At 43.3% G+C, this 14,288-nt stretch overlaps 1 protein-coding gene across 2 annotated transcripts; it reads right to left on the bottom strand.

The window, feature by feature from the left end:
* Window positions 1-83: 83 nt before the first annotated feature.
* Window positions 84-13,659, bottom strand: LOC109462774. 2 transcript variants are annotated; one of them, XM_019759368.1, is made up of 22 exons: window positions 13,509-13,659; window positions 11,899-12,095; window positions 11,424-11,627; window positions 10,061-10,150; window positions 9,413-9,586; window positions 8,598-8,744; window positions 7,866-8,052; window positions 7,278-7,348; window positions 6,237-6,486; window positions 5,718-5,953; window positions 5,535-5,621; window positions 5,101-5,231; window positions 4,257-4,488; window positions 3,779-3,944; window positions 3,519-3,625; window positions 3,174-3,260; window positions 2,571-2,661; window positions 2,004-2,114; window positions 1,508-1,701; window positions 1,148-1,247; window positions 775-914; window positions 84-581 (listed from the first exon to the last, which is right to left on the bottom strand). In XM_019759368.1, the coding sequence occupies exons 2-22, from the start codon at window positions 12,040-12,042 to the stop codon at window positions 216-218; spliced, it is 3,315 nt and encodes a 1,104-aa protein (XP_019614927.1). In that variant the 5' UTR covers window positions 12,043-12,095; window positions 13,509-13,659; the 3' UTR covers window positions 84-215. The 2 variants fall into 2 exon arrangements, with proteins under 2 accessions (XP_019614927.1, XP_019614926.1); XM_019759367.1 differs by having other exon boundaries at window positions 11,899-12,116.
* Between the last annotated feature and the right edge of the window lie 629 nt (window positions 13,660-14,288).

The following is a 14,288-nucleotide window of genomic DNA, read 5'->3' on the forward strand; positions in this document are numbered from 1 at the left end:
CATGTTTCATTTAGTAACGATAGTAATCCTGGTAGCGGTTTTGACAGGCTATGCTATATCATCTAAATGACAATGCTATATTAAAGTCAGTCCAGTACTACCTCATGGTATGTCGAAGTATATCATTTACGTTAAAACAAATTTTAAATTTACGCCTTCTTACGAATTTACACCATCATTAAAACTATTTATGGAAAGCGTCTTCAGAGGAATTCTTAAGACGTCACGGCGTCTTGGATACTCGGATACACGTCGTCAGTTTGGTCTTGGTGGTTGTCTTTGTGATCAGTCGTGGTGAGTAGATACTCAGGAGAACCACTTTCCTCTGGCCCGTCTCTCTCCCCCGGGCCCTCTTCAACAACCGTTACGACCTTGGCGTATTGTGTTATGTCGCCTGAGTCACTCTCAGCGATCGGTGCGAGATCACCACCACTGACAGTGACGTTACCATGGTCTGCTGTGCTAGTGGAAACCACCAGTGGTACGATTTCACCGCGCTCGAGGAAGCGGAGGTTAGGTGCTTGTTCTTTCACCTTCTCTGTCTTCGCACAGGAGCCGATCACATACACGTTATCGCCAACCTGTGACGGATGGAACATTGATGTTTGGTCACTCAGTAACAGGGCAGAAGGTGCATATTATAAGCCTGTAACGTCTGTAGGAATTTGGCCAAGAAGACCGGGTCACCCTTATCCTTATCAATAGGTGTGTTGGGATATCTAACACACACGTAGGCCATTGAATAAATCATAAACGAACAGGTAAAACACTCACCTGTCCAAAGTCTGTCAATGTTTTGCCTGCTTCTACTACAGTCACCACCTCATGGTCAGTATCAAGGGTACTGACTTTTTCAGATCCTCTGTACACCAGGTAACGCAGTACAGGACGCTCATTGTTGTACAGCACAAAACCTTAGGATTATAAAAGTATGATATGAAACATTAGAATTGACCCATACAAATATAATTTGTGAATGATGAAGTTACTAACATCCTGCTACAGAATGATGATAGTAACGTTAAGAGTATATTATTTTTATCACCAAAATACGGTATTTGACATAGCATGAATAAATTGTATACATTGCAAATACAGGATATAAAGAAGTGTAATATGTCATTCATATGTAAGTAAGCTTACTGACCAGCATTCTTATGAGAACTGGGAAGTCTCCTAACTCCCAGTCTTCCTGCAAAGGTGTTCACCTCGTACGTTTTGTCTTGTTCACAGGAAATCCACATGGCCTGTAAACAAAGCATCACATCCGACAGTTATTACATCCGACAGTTCTTTACAACAGTTTTTCATTGCTGATACTGGGAAAATAATTATACAAATCATAAAGGAACTTTTGTAAAAGGAAAATGTGTTTATGTCGACAAAGGTCAGACATCAAGGTAACTAGATACGACAAAACAGTTACTCAAGCAACTGGTTATGATTTAAAAATGATATCCAGTTGCTTGAAGAACTGTTTTTTATTTCTTGGAGAAGATGTGTATACCGTGTCGTCACAATTGTCATCCTGGCATCGCTGCTGTAGTGAAGTTATGGCGTGATCCGGACAGAGGATCGTCAGCTGGGCATCATTGTTTTCTTTTTCTCCTTGAGGAAGGACCTTCTGATTCACCAGGGTAGATAGCTCACCAGCGTGGTCAGAATGGCGCGAGGATACGAACACCAGGTTTGGCAGCTGCCCTGTAGAGGATATGTTTTCAGTGGCAGGTTGGATTCATTCAGTTCATTGGTATTGGTTTGGCTAGTTCAACCCTCCCAGCCAGGGCAGCTCACCTAGCCAGTGACTAGTACAATTAGGTTGCCTTGCTGACAAGACATGATAAAACATTGCAGCAACATATAAGGAGACTTATTTTTCCACAAAGGTATCATTTATCTAATTTGACTCATCAGAATGGCCTTCATACAAAGTTAGAAGTAAGACAGATACAGTATGATATGATGTAATCAATTTAAGATACGCATTGATAAAATAAACCCACCTGCAAGCTCCTGGCAGGACCTGAGAACTCCCAGTCCGACATTTAAGAGCATAACCGGGGAACCGTTGAACATGACCGTCACTGAAGAGCTAGGGCTTCCCTCAAAAGCAGCTGTAGAATAGATAATGAAATGAGACGTCCAATGACGTTAAATGTGGTAGTAGATTTTATGTATCTCTGTGTGACAAAATAACTAATTGAACTGTAAATATTTTGTAATGTGTTAATATATTTTAGGGGTTATTAGATTTTATCCACTTGATTGATTCTGTAACGTCTGACGCTAATTCAGTCTGCCGACTGCTCTGTCAGATTGTGTTGAATTCCTTCTAATATACCAATCATCGTCATCATCATCATCATGACAGACAATGTATGTATTACATGTTAAGAACAACAGGAAGAGTGGCTTAACAGAAATACCAAGCGAATTGTGGATCACAAGTCATTGTCATTGTAATAATTAGTTATGATTTCAATCTATAGTAGATTAGTGTACACGTGGCTTGTCAAGCAATATTCAACTTTACACCACGTAAGAAAGTTTCTAAAGTTTTCACGACGTACCAGCTGTGGCATCTCTGGTGCCCAGGCAAAGAAGCTCCAGGTGCCCTGTGTCAGTCTTCACAGGAGCAGAACCAAACAGCATCTGCATCACCTGGTAGGAAGGTAATCTCACTTAACGTTTGTTTGTTTGTTGGTTGGTTTGTTTGTTTCGCATTTAATGTAACCGGTAAACCGCCTTTTTAGGCGTAACACGCCAGTTTTGTACTGGTAAGTACAAGCTGCATAAGATCATTTAAGAACACTTACAGGGGAAGGACCCCTATTCTTTTTTAAAAGTGCAGTGGGTTCTTTAACGTGCGTGGGGTGTGGCTTTTCCCAAACTCGGACCTCCATTTAACATCCTATCCGAGGGACGTCCTTAACCGAAGCTAGGTACTCATTTACACCTGAGTGAAGTGAGGAAAGTCGTGTAAAGTGCCTTTCCCAAGGGCACAAGATCGGTGGTATGGCAGGATTCGAACCCGGGACCTCTTGGGTCTGAGTCGAACACGCCACCGTTACACCACACGACCACACGACGAGCACGTTGAGCCTACGGATATTTCACAATGAGACCACAAAATAAAAATATAAAACAAGATTTACAATGACTGTACATTTTACCTTAGTCATGGACGGCCGCTGTGCTTCAGCCCTCAGACATCGTTCAATTGTTGGTTTCATCCTCGGCCCATACTCATCGCAGGTTTTCTATAAAAAGATACGCATAATGTAGAGTTATTTATTGCAAGTTCATGCCCGAAGGCAAATTGCAAACAGGCATTGACAAGAACAATGAGTACAGAATGTATTGAGGAGTGGTATAAAACTATATGCTAACATGAAGTTTTACGATCTACTAATCTAACTCTATAATGATAATAGTCAGTTGTGCCATTTCATCTCTTGGGAACTGGGGCACCTTAGTGGATATCATTATATTGACATTGGCATGATGTAAATCCTTACCGGGATGTCAGGCAGCCCCCCGCGTAGCTTTTCATCCATCGCATGCTTGTGTATGGCGATGTTGCTGAAGACCATCTCTCCACCAATCAGCTCGATCAAGCATAAAGCTGCAAAAAGAGGCAACGCACTTAGAAAACTTAAGAACTAAAAAAAAAACTACATAACTACTTCAACTACTCAGAACCAATTCTGAGACACTTTTTATTGAAGGTTTTTTCTGTACCAACTAAGTTAGAGTTGGAGTAAAGAATTGCACCTACCATAACTGTACACGTCTGCCTTCTTGGAGTAGTGCCCGCGGGATGACATCACTTCCGGGGCCATGTAGCGGTAGGACCCGATGATGGTCTTGGTCTGCCGTGTGCCCTCAGTCACTTTGGCGAGCCCGAAGTCACCCAACTTGAAGATGCTGTGGTCCTCTGAAATCTGTACATTTTGGACATAATGATTCTGTATCTGTATCTGTATAGCCAGTATAACTGGCGTAACACACCAGCTTCGCAAACACATGCCCCGGCAACAGCTAGCTATATTACACCGAAAACACCCAACATTATCAATCATAGTATCTCTAAGCAGAACAAAGAGGACATATAATTATCGTTATCTTATATTGTCTGCTAGCTTAATGGTATTGGGGTGGGAAAACTGCATATAGAAGGACCAAGTGCGACAATTAGCGATAACGGAAGACAGATGTTCACACGCTTCGCATAACTAGGTAGTGCATAGACTTACGAAGACGTTTTCTGGTTTGACATCCCTGTGCATGACGTCCTTTCCGTGCAGGTACTCCAGTGCGAGACCGATCTGTTTGGCGAATCGCAGCACGAAGTCCTTCTCCTGAGCTCCCGACTTCCTGAGGTGGTCCCGGAGGTTTCCCCCGTCCACAAACTCCATGATGATGCCCAGTCTGTTGTCCTGCACGATGCAGTCCACCACTTGGACGATGTTGTCGTGTTGCATATCTCTGTGGAGAACAAGAATGAAAAAAAAAACATAACTAGGTAACATTTGCAAAGAAAACGCATAAAGTTTACCTTTTTAGCATAGGTCTGCTCTGCTAATTCTTACTCAAACACATTCATATATATGGTCAGACAGGAGTCTAAATCCCTCCTGCTATAAACTTGCAACATGATGTAACCGACGCTAGTTACCATATGCATAGCCACAGCCATCTGGTTCAGGTCATTGACCTTTTTGGTTTGGAGAAGAAGAAGACGAAACTGAGCAAAAACAATGTTTTCCTTTGGTAAGCATGATGACAAATTAACTGTTATCAAAAGAACTTGACTGGCTGGAATTTTGCAACCGAATCTCTCGGTCTTCATCAGCTATCCGACCAAAGTGTTGTAGACACGTGATTTTGTCGGACGTGTCACTGGCTCAAAGTTCGTCGGAAGTCTGTACCCGCCCCCCCCCCCCCGTCCCGGTTGAGAACAAATCATTATTGCAGCCAGTTCAAGATGTGCCTTAGTGTAACTGACATCTTGATGAGGCTGGTTACACCTAGCGTGCTTATTATTACAACAGCAATTTTGCGCTACATAAAGTCGATAGGTTCAATGTCAATAAGTACCTTAGAAGTTTGAATTCATCTTGGAAGGCCTTCAGGTCTTTTGTGTTTTTGACTTCATTTAGAATCTTTACGGCCACTGGTCGCCCCTGTCGTGTAGCCCTGTGCACCGTGCTAAAGCTGCCGCTGCCGATCTGTAAAAATGAAGGTTTATCATGACTTCCCATATCAGCATCTGGTTATCAACCAACTTTTTTCACTTCTTCCTTCGTCTTCTCAATGCCTGTTGCAAAACAAAAAATGCCTAAATCTTTTATCATGATATCTTAAGGTATTAACGCCTAAATCAGTGCAAAGTAGAGATTTCATGACGAAGGCAACTTTTTTTGCCAAACTTATTTTAGTCGCACGCGCGCATCAGTTTTGGGGTTCCCAGAGGATGTCATCCATATAATCAAATCAACATGACCCTGGTAATGATATTCCTGAAGATTCACCTTGATGAAGTCGCTTCCTTGGTCCAGCTTCTTGTTGGTCAGAAGATGGATTTCACTCATGTACAGTAGCTTCTCCAGGTCCTCTTTCTGAACAAGATAGAAAAAAAGTCGCCTAAATCAATCATCACCATTAGATACCTTTTATCATCATTGGTAAATCTCCTATTCCATGCAGCACCATACCTTGATAGCAGACATGTGCTCGCCGTGCCTGTCCACCAGGTCCCTGTTGGCGCTGAGCACCTCCTGCAGCAGACGTCTGACCGAATCCTCGGCGCTCCACGACCTCTCGCGAGACTTCTCGTATATCTTCCGCTTCCGCGCGGTCTCCTCTCCGTTGATGGCAATCAGCTGCACGGCGAAAGCCTTCTTGCCGGCTGTCGCCGGGTGGCCGTGGAAAATAGCTTCGTCTTCGCCTCCTAGATATAAGAAAAGGGGTATTGTTCAGCTTCCTACAGCATTCTTTGAATGGTTTACGAATTGAAAGCTAATCTGTGCTCAGGTAGAGCATATAACAAGACTTAAGTCTAGAAACTATCTTTCCAAGTTTCTCACGTAACAGAACCCACGTACCAATTTCTGAACGGAATATTCAACCTTGTTCAGGAATACTGATCCACTCTCATCCGTCACGTGACATTATGGAAACGTGACGTCAGGAGTGGGTCAAAGTGTATCTTTTGATCATTTTGTCTGACGTACCTTTAAGTCTAGCCAAGCCAAACTTCTCCTTGTCGATCTCCCTGATCTCTGCCGGGTCTGTCCAGTCGACGATGCGGATTTCCAGGGAGCTCTTGCTGGAGACGAAGGTCTGGCACAGGTTGATGACTTCCACATACTTCTTGATGGCCATCTGTCGCTCCCTGGGGTCCGGGACTCTGTCGGGGTCGAGCTCGGCCTTCAGTCCGTGGTAGAAGAACAACGTCACAACTTTGGTTCCTTCGCGGATTTTCTGTATTACAAAAAAAAGTGAAGTCGGTAAATAAAGTCATTTTTCCACTGGTAAATTTGTAAATCTATTGTAGGTTACCGTTATTGTAAGTAAGATTACCATTTCGCTCTAGAATTTCTCGACAACCAACCGTAATGGATATTGTACTTCCCAAAAGATACTATTTACCAGTTTAATAAATATCCACTTCTTTCAATTTCAAAAGCAGATAAAATAGTGAACAAAATCTCAATCAGATATGAGATGTAACATTGATATAACCGGCTATATCTGAATAAATCTTGTAGTTGGTTCCGTAAAAGGCTAATATCACTGTATCACTAGTCCCGAGTGCAAATGTGGGCATCCAAATGAGACACCAGAGCACTATTTATTACACTGCAAATGTTATAATACTGAAAGGACCAAAATGTTGTTATCTATATCTTGCCTTCATCTTGAAAACATACTTCCTTCCGACCCACTCAACGCAAACGACTCCTCGTTATGTACTTTACTTCTTATAGGCAGCCCCTCCCTCCCATACTCTACTAACTGCAGCCGTATCTTTGATATTGTGCTTAACTATATCCACCACTCTGGAAGATTGGACCAATCTCATTAATGTTATGCTATAGGTATTGGTGCGCCAGCCACTTTCATTTTATGTTTATGTTATACTTTATGTCATCTTTATGTTAACATTTGTATTATGTTTTATGAGCAGCGGATTCACATAAGCACAACAAGTGCTTCCTATCCAATGCTCAAAAATCCATGTGAATAAAATAAAAAATAAAAGGCTAAAATACCTTGATTAGGTTATCCCGTCTGGCTTTCATTGCGTCCAGGGCCCTAGTCACGTGCTCTTCTGTGAATACTCCTGATAAATTTAAAATCAAAATCATGAAATCGAGGTCAAGTCATATCGTACCGTTACACTTGGAATTCGCAATACTTGTAGATATTTCATCTTTGCTGTGTGACGAGCCCTGTCCTATCTAGGTAATTCTATGCCAAAGTGGATTAGGGTTTAATAGAATCAGGCATGGTTCTGGATAGTCTCCGCGTATCCAAGAACGAAGCTTTGCTCTCAGGCACGCTTCTGGCTGGATAAGTGTGGGCTATCCAAGACCTTGCCTTAGTGGTTCAGAATATATAACACAGTGGTTCAGAGCACAGTGCCTCAAAATATAGCATGGTTCTGAAGACAACATGTACAGGGCCCTTACCGAACGGGTCGCTGCGTGTCTTGTAGTACCCGTTTGGAGATGAACACATGCCCGACTATATTCATCTAAAAAAGAACTCAGTTTTGCAATCGTACACCTAAACTCCAGGCAAGCGTACTACTCCACTGAGCAAAGACACTAGTATTTGGCGCGATACCGTGCCCTTACCGAAGGGGTCACTGCGGTAGATGTCTTGTAGCGCCGGTTTAGAGATGAACTCCAGGGCCTCGTCCGTGGCCAGCGCGTTCGTGATGCTGGACGTGTGGAAGACGATCTCCGAGGCCTGCTTCTCCAGAGCCAGCTGCTGCAGGAGGTACTCTTCCCGCTGCGTGCCCAGATAGGACTTCTCATACACCTGTGGGAATGTATATTGAAGACATAGATAGATTTAAACAATGTTTAGAGTTAGATGTTCCAAAGTTAGGTGTAACAAGTCGATCCGTGTAGTGTAGCTAGCTGCCGCCGCGTCGCGTGCCTGCGAAGCTGGTGTATGTGTTACACCGAAGGGCGGTTATCCTGGCTATACCGATACAGATACATATGTCATGTAGGTCATAGCAAAATACATGTGCAAAGATTTGTAGCTATACAAACCTTAGGTAGAGTGCTCATAGAAAATTCAAAATCTTCTACTGGATAAATTACGGATATAATTCCGAACGCTTTGAGCGACATCCATCACTCTTCTTCAGCGTCACTAAAGAACGATCTCCGTAATTTATCCAGACGTACTTGCAGTCTGAATTTTCTATGAGTATTGTTTACCCGGATTTCTAACCTTCATCAGTTCTCCTTTGGCGATGGACAGTCAGATATTTAGGACATTTTGTTAATAATTTCAACCAATGAAACAAGAACCCATGACAGATTTTTTGTCTCAAAGTGTTCCAGTTTTATTACCTGTCCCGGCTGTATATTCTCCTCCATCCTCCCGGTACTGAGGTACTGAACAAACTCCCAGAGTTCCAGGTTGGCCTTGAGGGTCACCAGGCTGCCGTGGCGGGGACAGCCCCGGATCTCAGACGACTCAAACGTGTAGTGGTCAATCTGGGGTAGGGGGTGTACGGTGAATAGTACATTGTACAACTATGTACGACTGCTACCTCAAGTTGGCTTGAATAGCAGCTGCTACTCACTCACTCGCTCACTCACTCACTCACTCACTCACTCATCCACCCACTCGCTCGCTCGCTCGCTCGCTCACTCACTCACTCGCTCGCTCACTCACTCACTCACTCACTCACTCACTCACTCACTCATCCACCCACTCGCTCGCTCGCTCGCTCACTCACTCACTCACTCACTCACTCACTCACTCACTCACTCACTCACTCACTCCTCACTCACTCACTCATTCTCTCCCATAGCTAATAGTCAGCCGTTGGGGCAGCATGATGGTTGGCAAAGGTTTTCACTGCTGACGATCCTCTTCCAGTCTGGCCATCTCTTTGGCTTGCAATATGATTGTTGGTTGCAGCGATGAGCTATGATGATGATGATTTCCACATTATGATTACAGGTATACCACAAAAAAGGTAATTTTGCGTATCCTTAAAGCATGGAGTACTAATGTACAAATCATTTCCTAGTTCCACGCTTGACGACAAAAAGCCTTCACACTATGTGTCTTTGTGCACATTGTACGTGTATTATGAAATATAACACTGACATGAATCCTGTGTTGTTGTGTTGCTGAGACCAAAGACAATTCATACCGGAGCATTTGTGACGAATCTCGCCAGGAGGCGCTTGTAGAAGTCGTGTTGTAAGTCGCAGCCCAGAAACAGGACCGGCCTTTCCTGGAACACTTTGGCAAGAAACTCCGCAGCTGCAACCTCACGGCCAGGTTCACCACGCAGGATGTCATCAAGGAACTGCCGAGATTCTTCCTGTTGTGGTATATAACATCTTTTCATCAATCATCTCATAATTGCGTCGAATGACTAACTGGCTATGACTAACTCCTTAAGAAAGCCACTTCAAGTTCAAGACTTTTTCCTCACTCCACCCTGGTGTAAAATGGATACCTGACTTAATGTAGTGTAATTAAAGCAGTGAAAGGAGAGGGAATGGGCCCAGGCTAGCTTCCAGATACAGTAGATCAACAACCCACTCTCCCTATTGTTGTTCTTATCTGTCTTCTGACTCTATACAAAATAACTCTTATCATTCCACTAACACTTTTAAAGGTACCGATACGAATGGAAGGATACTTCTTTCTTGTAGGTAGGTAGGAAAGGGAGGAAGGAAGGAAGGAAGGAAGGAAGGAAGGAAGGAAGGAAGGATGGAAGGAAGGAAGGAAGGAAAAAAGGAAGGAAGGAAGGATACTAAAGTATTATAAAAAGCACGGGAGACAGACGTACGCTGCAGCGGGCCGTGTAGCTGGTGTCCCCGAACAGTTTGACGATCAGGTGCCTGTGGAGCGCCGGCCAGTCCTTCATCACCTGCCCTACCTGGATCAAGGAAGACTTTCACATCTAAGACACCTTAACCTAATCTCCGAGCAGATCTTTTGGTGGAGGTAAGACAGTATCAAATTGGCCAGTCTGTAACCATTTCCCCACCATTTTTGAAAAGAAGTGCTCCTGCCTGTGCGAGTACCGGCAGATCTTCGCTGGGGAAATGGTTACAGACTGGCCAATTCCCCACCATTTGGGTTACAGACTGGCCAATTTGATACTGTCTTACCCCCACCAAAAGATCTGCTTGGAGATTAACATTAACCATGTTGTAGTTTTTAGAAAATATTTACGAAGAAAATAATTTTCCAATTTTCCCCCCTTTTACATCGTACTATATAGGCTAGTTAAGGATAGACAGTTATAGGTTGTAATTATTCCAAGTGTTATGATAAGTGTACATACGTTTAATATGTGTTAATAGGTTTGTAATGATATGTATTTGTAACTTTTATGACTCCAGGATGAATAGTGCAGTGTATGGAGATCTATCAAATAAACAATCAAATCCAATTCTGATTCTACTTATTTCTGAGAAGAGGCAAAATATTGATCATTTAATATCATCATCTTCATTACTCCGTGAAGGAGGTCAGGACCTCCGGACGTGACGGAGTGCTGTGAAGAGTCGTTTTTTTCATGTTTGCAGTCAAAACACTGGGTTCTCTTTGTGTAATCGGCATGCAATTTTATACGCCGTCTGCGGGCATGCCCGTGTTGATGCACGAATGTGTATTTTTGCCGTTGCTGCTTTCGCGTACAATGTAATATTGCAGATGCACCCCTACAATTATGAGGCAAATTGGAATGGTCCAAAAAAACCCGTTGTTTGGAATAGCGGTGGGGGGGTGGAACTTCAGGCAGAACTGTCAGGGGCCGATAAGTGGTACCACGGCAGCAACACTCGCGGTGCTGGCCGCAACTGTTGCTGGAATTTGCCAGTCGCGCTTAATAAGTAACAGGCACGGACGGTGGGGCTGTCTTTGTTACTAGTGACACGACCATGATAGTCCGATCTTTATGTGAATGTAATTAAAATGAACTTCGAACTTGAAGCACAGTATCTTTACACGCCCTGAGAGCAGTAATGGATTTAGGTCTTTTTATGTTTTATGCTTGTGACGCGCCCTCATTGTATTAACCATTGCCTTATGTCTGCACAGTAGGTCTGGCGTTGACGCTTGGGATTATTTTTGTTGCAAAATATAAAACTTCACGGAGGATTGTCACCTATGGCTTCTTGTTTATTAATTCAATCTGTAAATACCTGGTCGAGTCGAATTTTCTCTCCCAATGCAAAGCCCAGACTCCCTCGTCCCCAGAGCAGCCTCTCCAGAAGTTCGTCCTGATTGGTCGTGAGGATAAGCGGGAACGTTCCCAGGGTGCGGAGGACGTTGTGCACCTTGGCCGGCCGTTGGGGAAGGTTTGTCATGAAGTCGGACTCAAGTTGGGCCAGACCACTGATGCCGTTCTGAGCGGAGGGGGTAGTCAGAAATGAACAAACATCAAAAGAAAAAAAAATGCCCCATAGTTAATTATTTAGAACAATCATTATCATAATAAAAAGCTAAAAAAATGACTTGTTATGAATTTGTTGTTTTCTTCATTGCACATATAGCTGTTTACGTCTATGCATTTTCTCACTGCCATTCATATACAGGCTAGCAAATTTGATACTGTCTTTCCCCCACCGAAAGATCTGCTTGGAGATTTTTAATACGTAGAGGCTAATTTAAACAAACCTGTATTCGCCACCAGTGGTCCAGCCTAGCGGGCGACGGGAGTACTGACAGTTGTTCGCCGACGAACAGCACGAGCCTCCCGCTGCCGATGTGCTGCCGGAGACGCGTGAGGGCGTCGTACATGTCCTGTCTGGGGTCCGCCATCTTCAACCGTCAAACTCGCTATTCTAACAACCTAGAACTCCAGCGATGTAGAACTGAAAGATACAGAAACAGCGCTGTCCCGTACATGACGCGCTTGATTAACAACTAATTGTACATTGACATGACTAACGATGCCTTCCTCACTCTATTATTGCAATTTTTAGTTTTTGCTAGAGTTTACATGTCCTTTATAGTTACCTTCATTTTACATTTGTATTGAGAGTTGTTTTTAATATGTGAGATTTACATCTATTTTAATATATGATATGATGCCTTAAATTCCGATATTCTAGTACGTGTTTTAAAACCTGAGCTTCGTTTTGTAAATGTTAACACCCCAATTCAGCCTATGGGCCGCGAGATGTGTTTGACATGTTAGTTTATGTACATGTATGTATGTATGTATGAACAAATAAACCATTACTATCTTCGTCTTCAATACCGTGTCACTCTGTCAGAGACGTTTTTTATAAGGGGCACGGCAAATAATTCAAGACCTTTATGAAAATTCAAGTTTTATTGGGAAAGGGACTCACGGGCCTGGTTAGGCCGAGTTGCGCCCTTGTAACATACAATATGCATTATGAAAATTAGAGAGACACTATAAAATCTACATATTCCGGTAAATATTAAAAGTCGTCTTCATATTAGTACGTTTATCACAAAGGAAAGCCATTGTCAAAGTATGACATGTCTGCACACGTTTACTAGAAATCAATAAATCATATCTCTGAGTAGACGTCGGCACCCGAACGCCTCTCACTATAATCAAGAAGTACATACATATTACTTATATATATTATATATGCGCGAAAACACGCAGAACGAATTATTTGTGAAATTCCCCTTTGATTTTAATTGTGACCTCCATTATATCTAAAACCATCTTATCTCACCCTTGGCTTTTCATACGGTTACTATGTATAGTATTACACGGCACAGAAGTTAACGTACCGTCCCTTTCCTTTCGGCGAGCGCCGCGTAACAACAGACAAATTCAATACGCCTATCGTATGTGTGTTTTACTCTGCAAACAGGTGGGCTAAAGTAATCATGACTCAACCATTGTTTCCCACAGAAGGGTGCTTCTGAGAAATGGCCAACTCAGAACCGCTCACAAATCAATCCATACAAAGTACACCATGTCTACTTCAATACAGACTGAACCTAGTAGTAAGATCGTAACAGTAGTATCATGTCAACTGTAGAATCAAGTACTAGTATTTGGATTGTCCATACTTGTTTGGTGGTCATGATCCAAGCATTTCAATAGTACGTACGAGTTCTATACCAAGATCAACCAGGTGAGACTGTTGCTGCGGACGTAAACTAACCAGGATGGTACCCTAGCCGTGGACGACTCTGTAACCCTTTTTGCATGATTATCATGCAAAAAGGGTTACAGAGTAACAAACAAACCCTCCCACCGGCCCACCGACCCTTAGAGTACAATAAAGAACACCTACCCGCCTGTAGGTCCAGTCTAACCCCCAGGTGACAGGAAGATTTACTAGCCTCCCTTACAGCCTTATAGGTGTGTAAAGGCTGCCTGGCAAGGCGACGAAACGTCCGCTCTTGCGATCTGTTCGACACAACTGCCGCACACTGGGAGGAACCCGCAAGTTTCGATCATTTCGAATGCGGAAGTGATGACGCCGGGGAATCCCCCATGGAAAACACCTATGACAGGATCATGTTCTTTTCAATAGCAATGAATATTGACACCAGAAGGTATATTTACATGTCAAATGTTGTTCTACACCTCATCTGTATCCTTGTTTTTAAATATGAAAGGCTTTTAAGACGATGTTTTGGAGACGCTCGTGCGCTGAAATCCGCCGTTCATAGCAGCAAATGACAATGACGCCACCTTGCGACTTCATGTTGTACGACACGAGACCGTGGCTGCGTGTTTGGCATACAGTATTCACCAATAGCCTGCACCAGGCCTTTCTACGGGAATACGGATCGTAGAATTCGGCAAAAAAGAGAGTAAAATTGGCCAAGGGAGTCCGGCCGCGGGAAAGTAGTTTCTTTCCCTTCTAACTGCGCGGCCAGTCCAACTATAAGGCGGCCAAACTCCCATAGCAAATATTCTCCTATATATAGCCAGCAGAGGTAGTCTGGTAGAGAATTCGCCAATACTACGTCTGGAAACATACTTCACTTCGGTTACTTCTGTGAAGCGCCGCGTGCCCTTGAGCACTACCCCAACCTTGATATTCAGCGAAAGGGTTACTGAGATG

The sequence above is a fragment of the Branchiostoma belcheri genome, unplaced genomic scaffold, assembly GCF_001625305.1.
Source record: "Branchiostoma belcheri isolate BF01 breed outbred unplaced genomic scaffold, Haploidv18h27 scaffold12, whole genome shotgun sequence".
Taxonomy (NCBI): domain Eukaryota; kingdom Metazoa; phylum Chordata; class Leptocardii; order Amphioxiformes; family Branchiostomatidae; genus Branchiostoma; species Branchiostoma belcheri.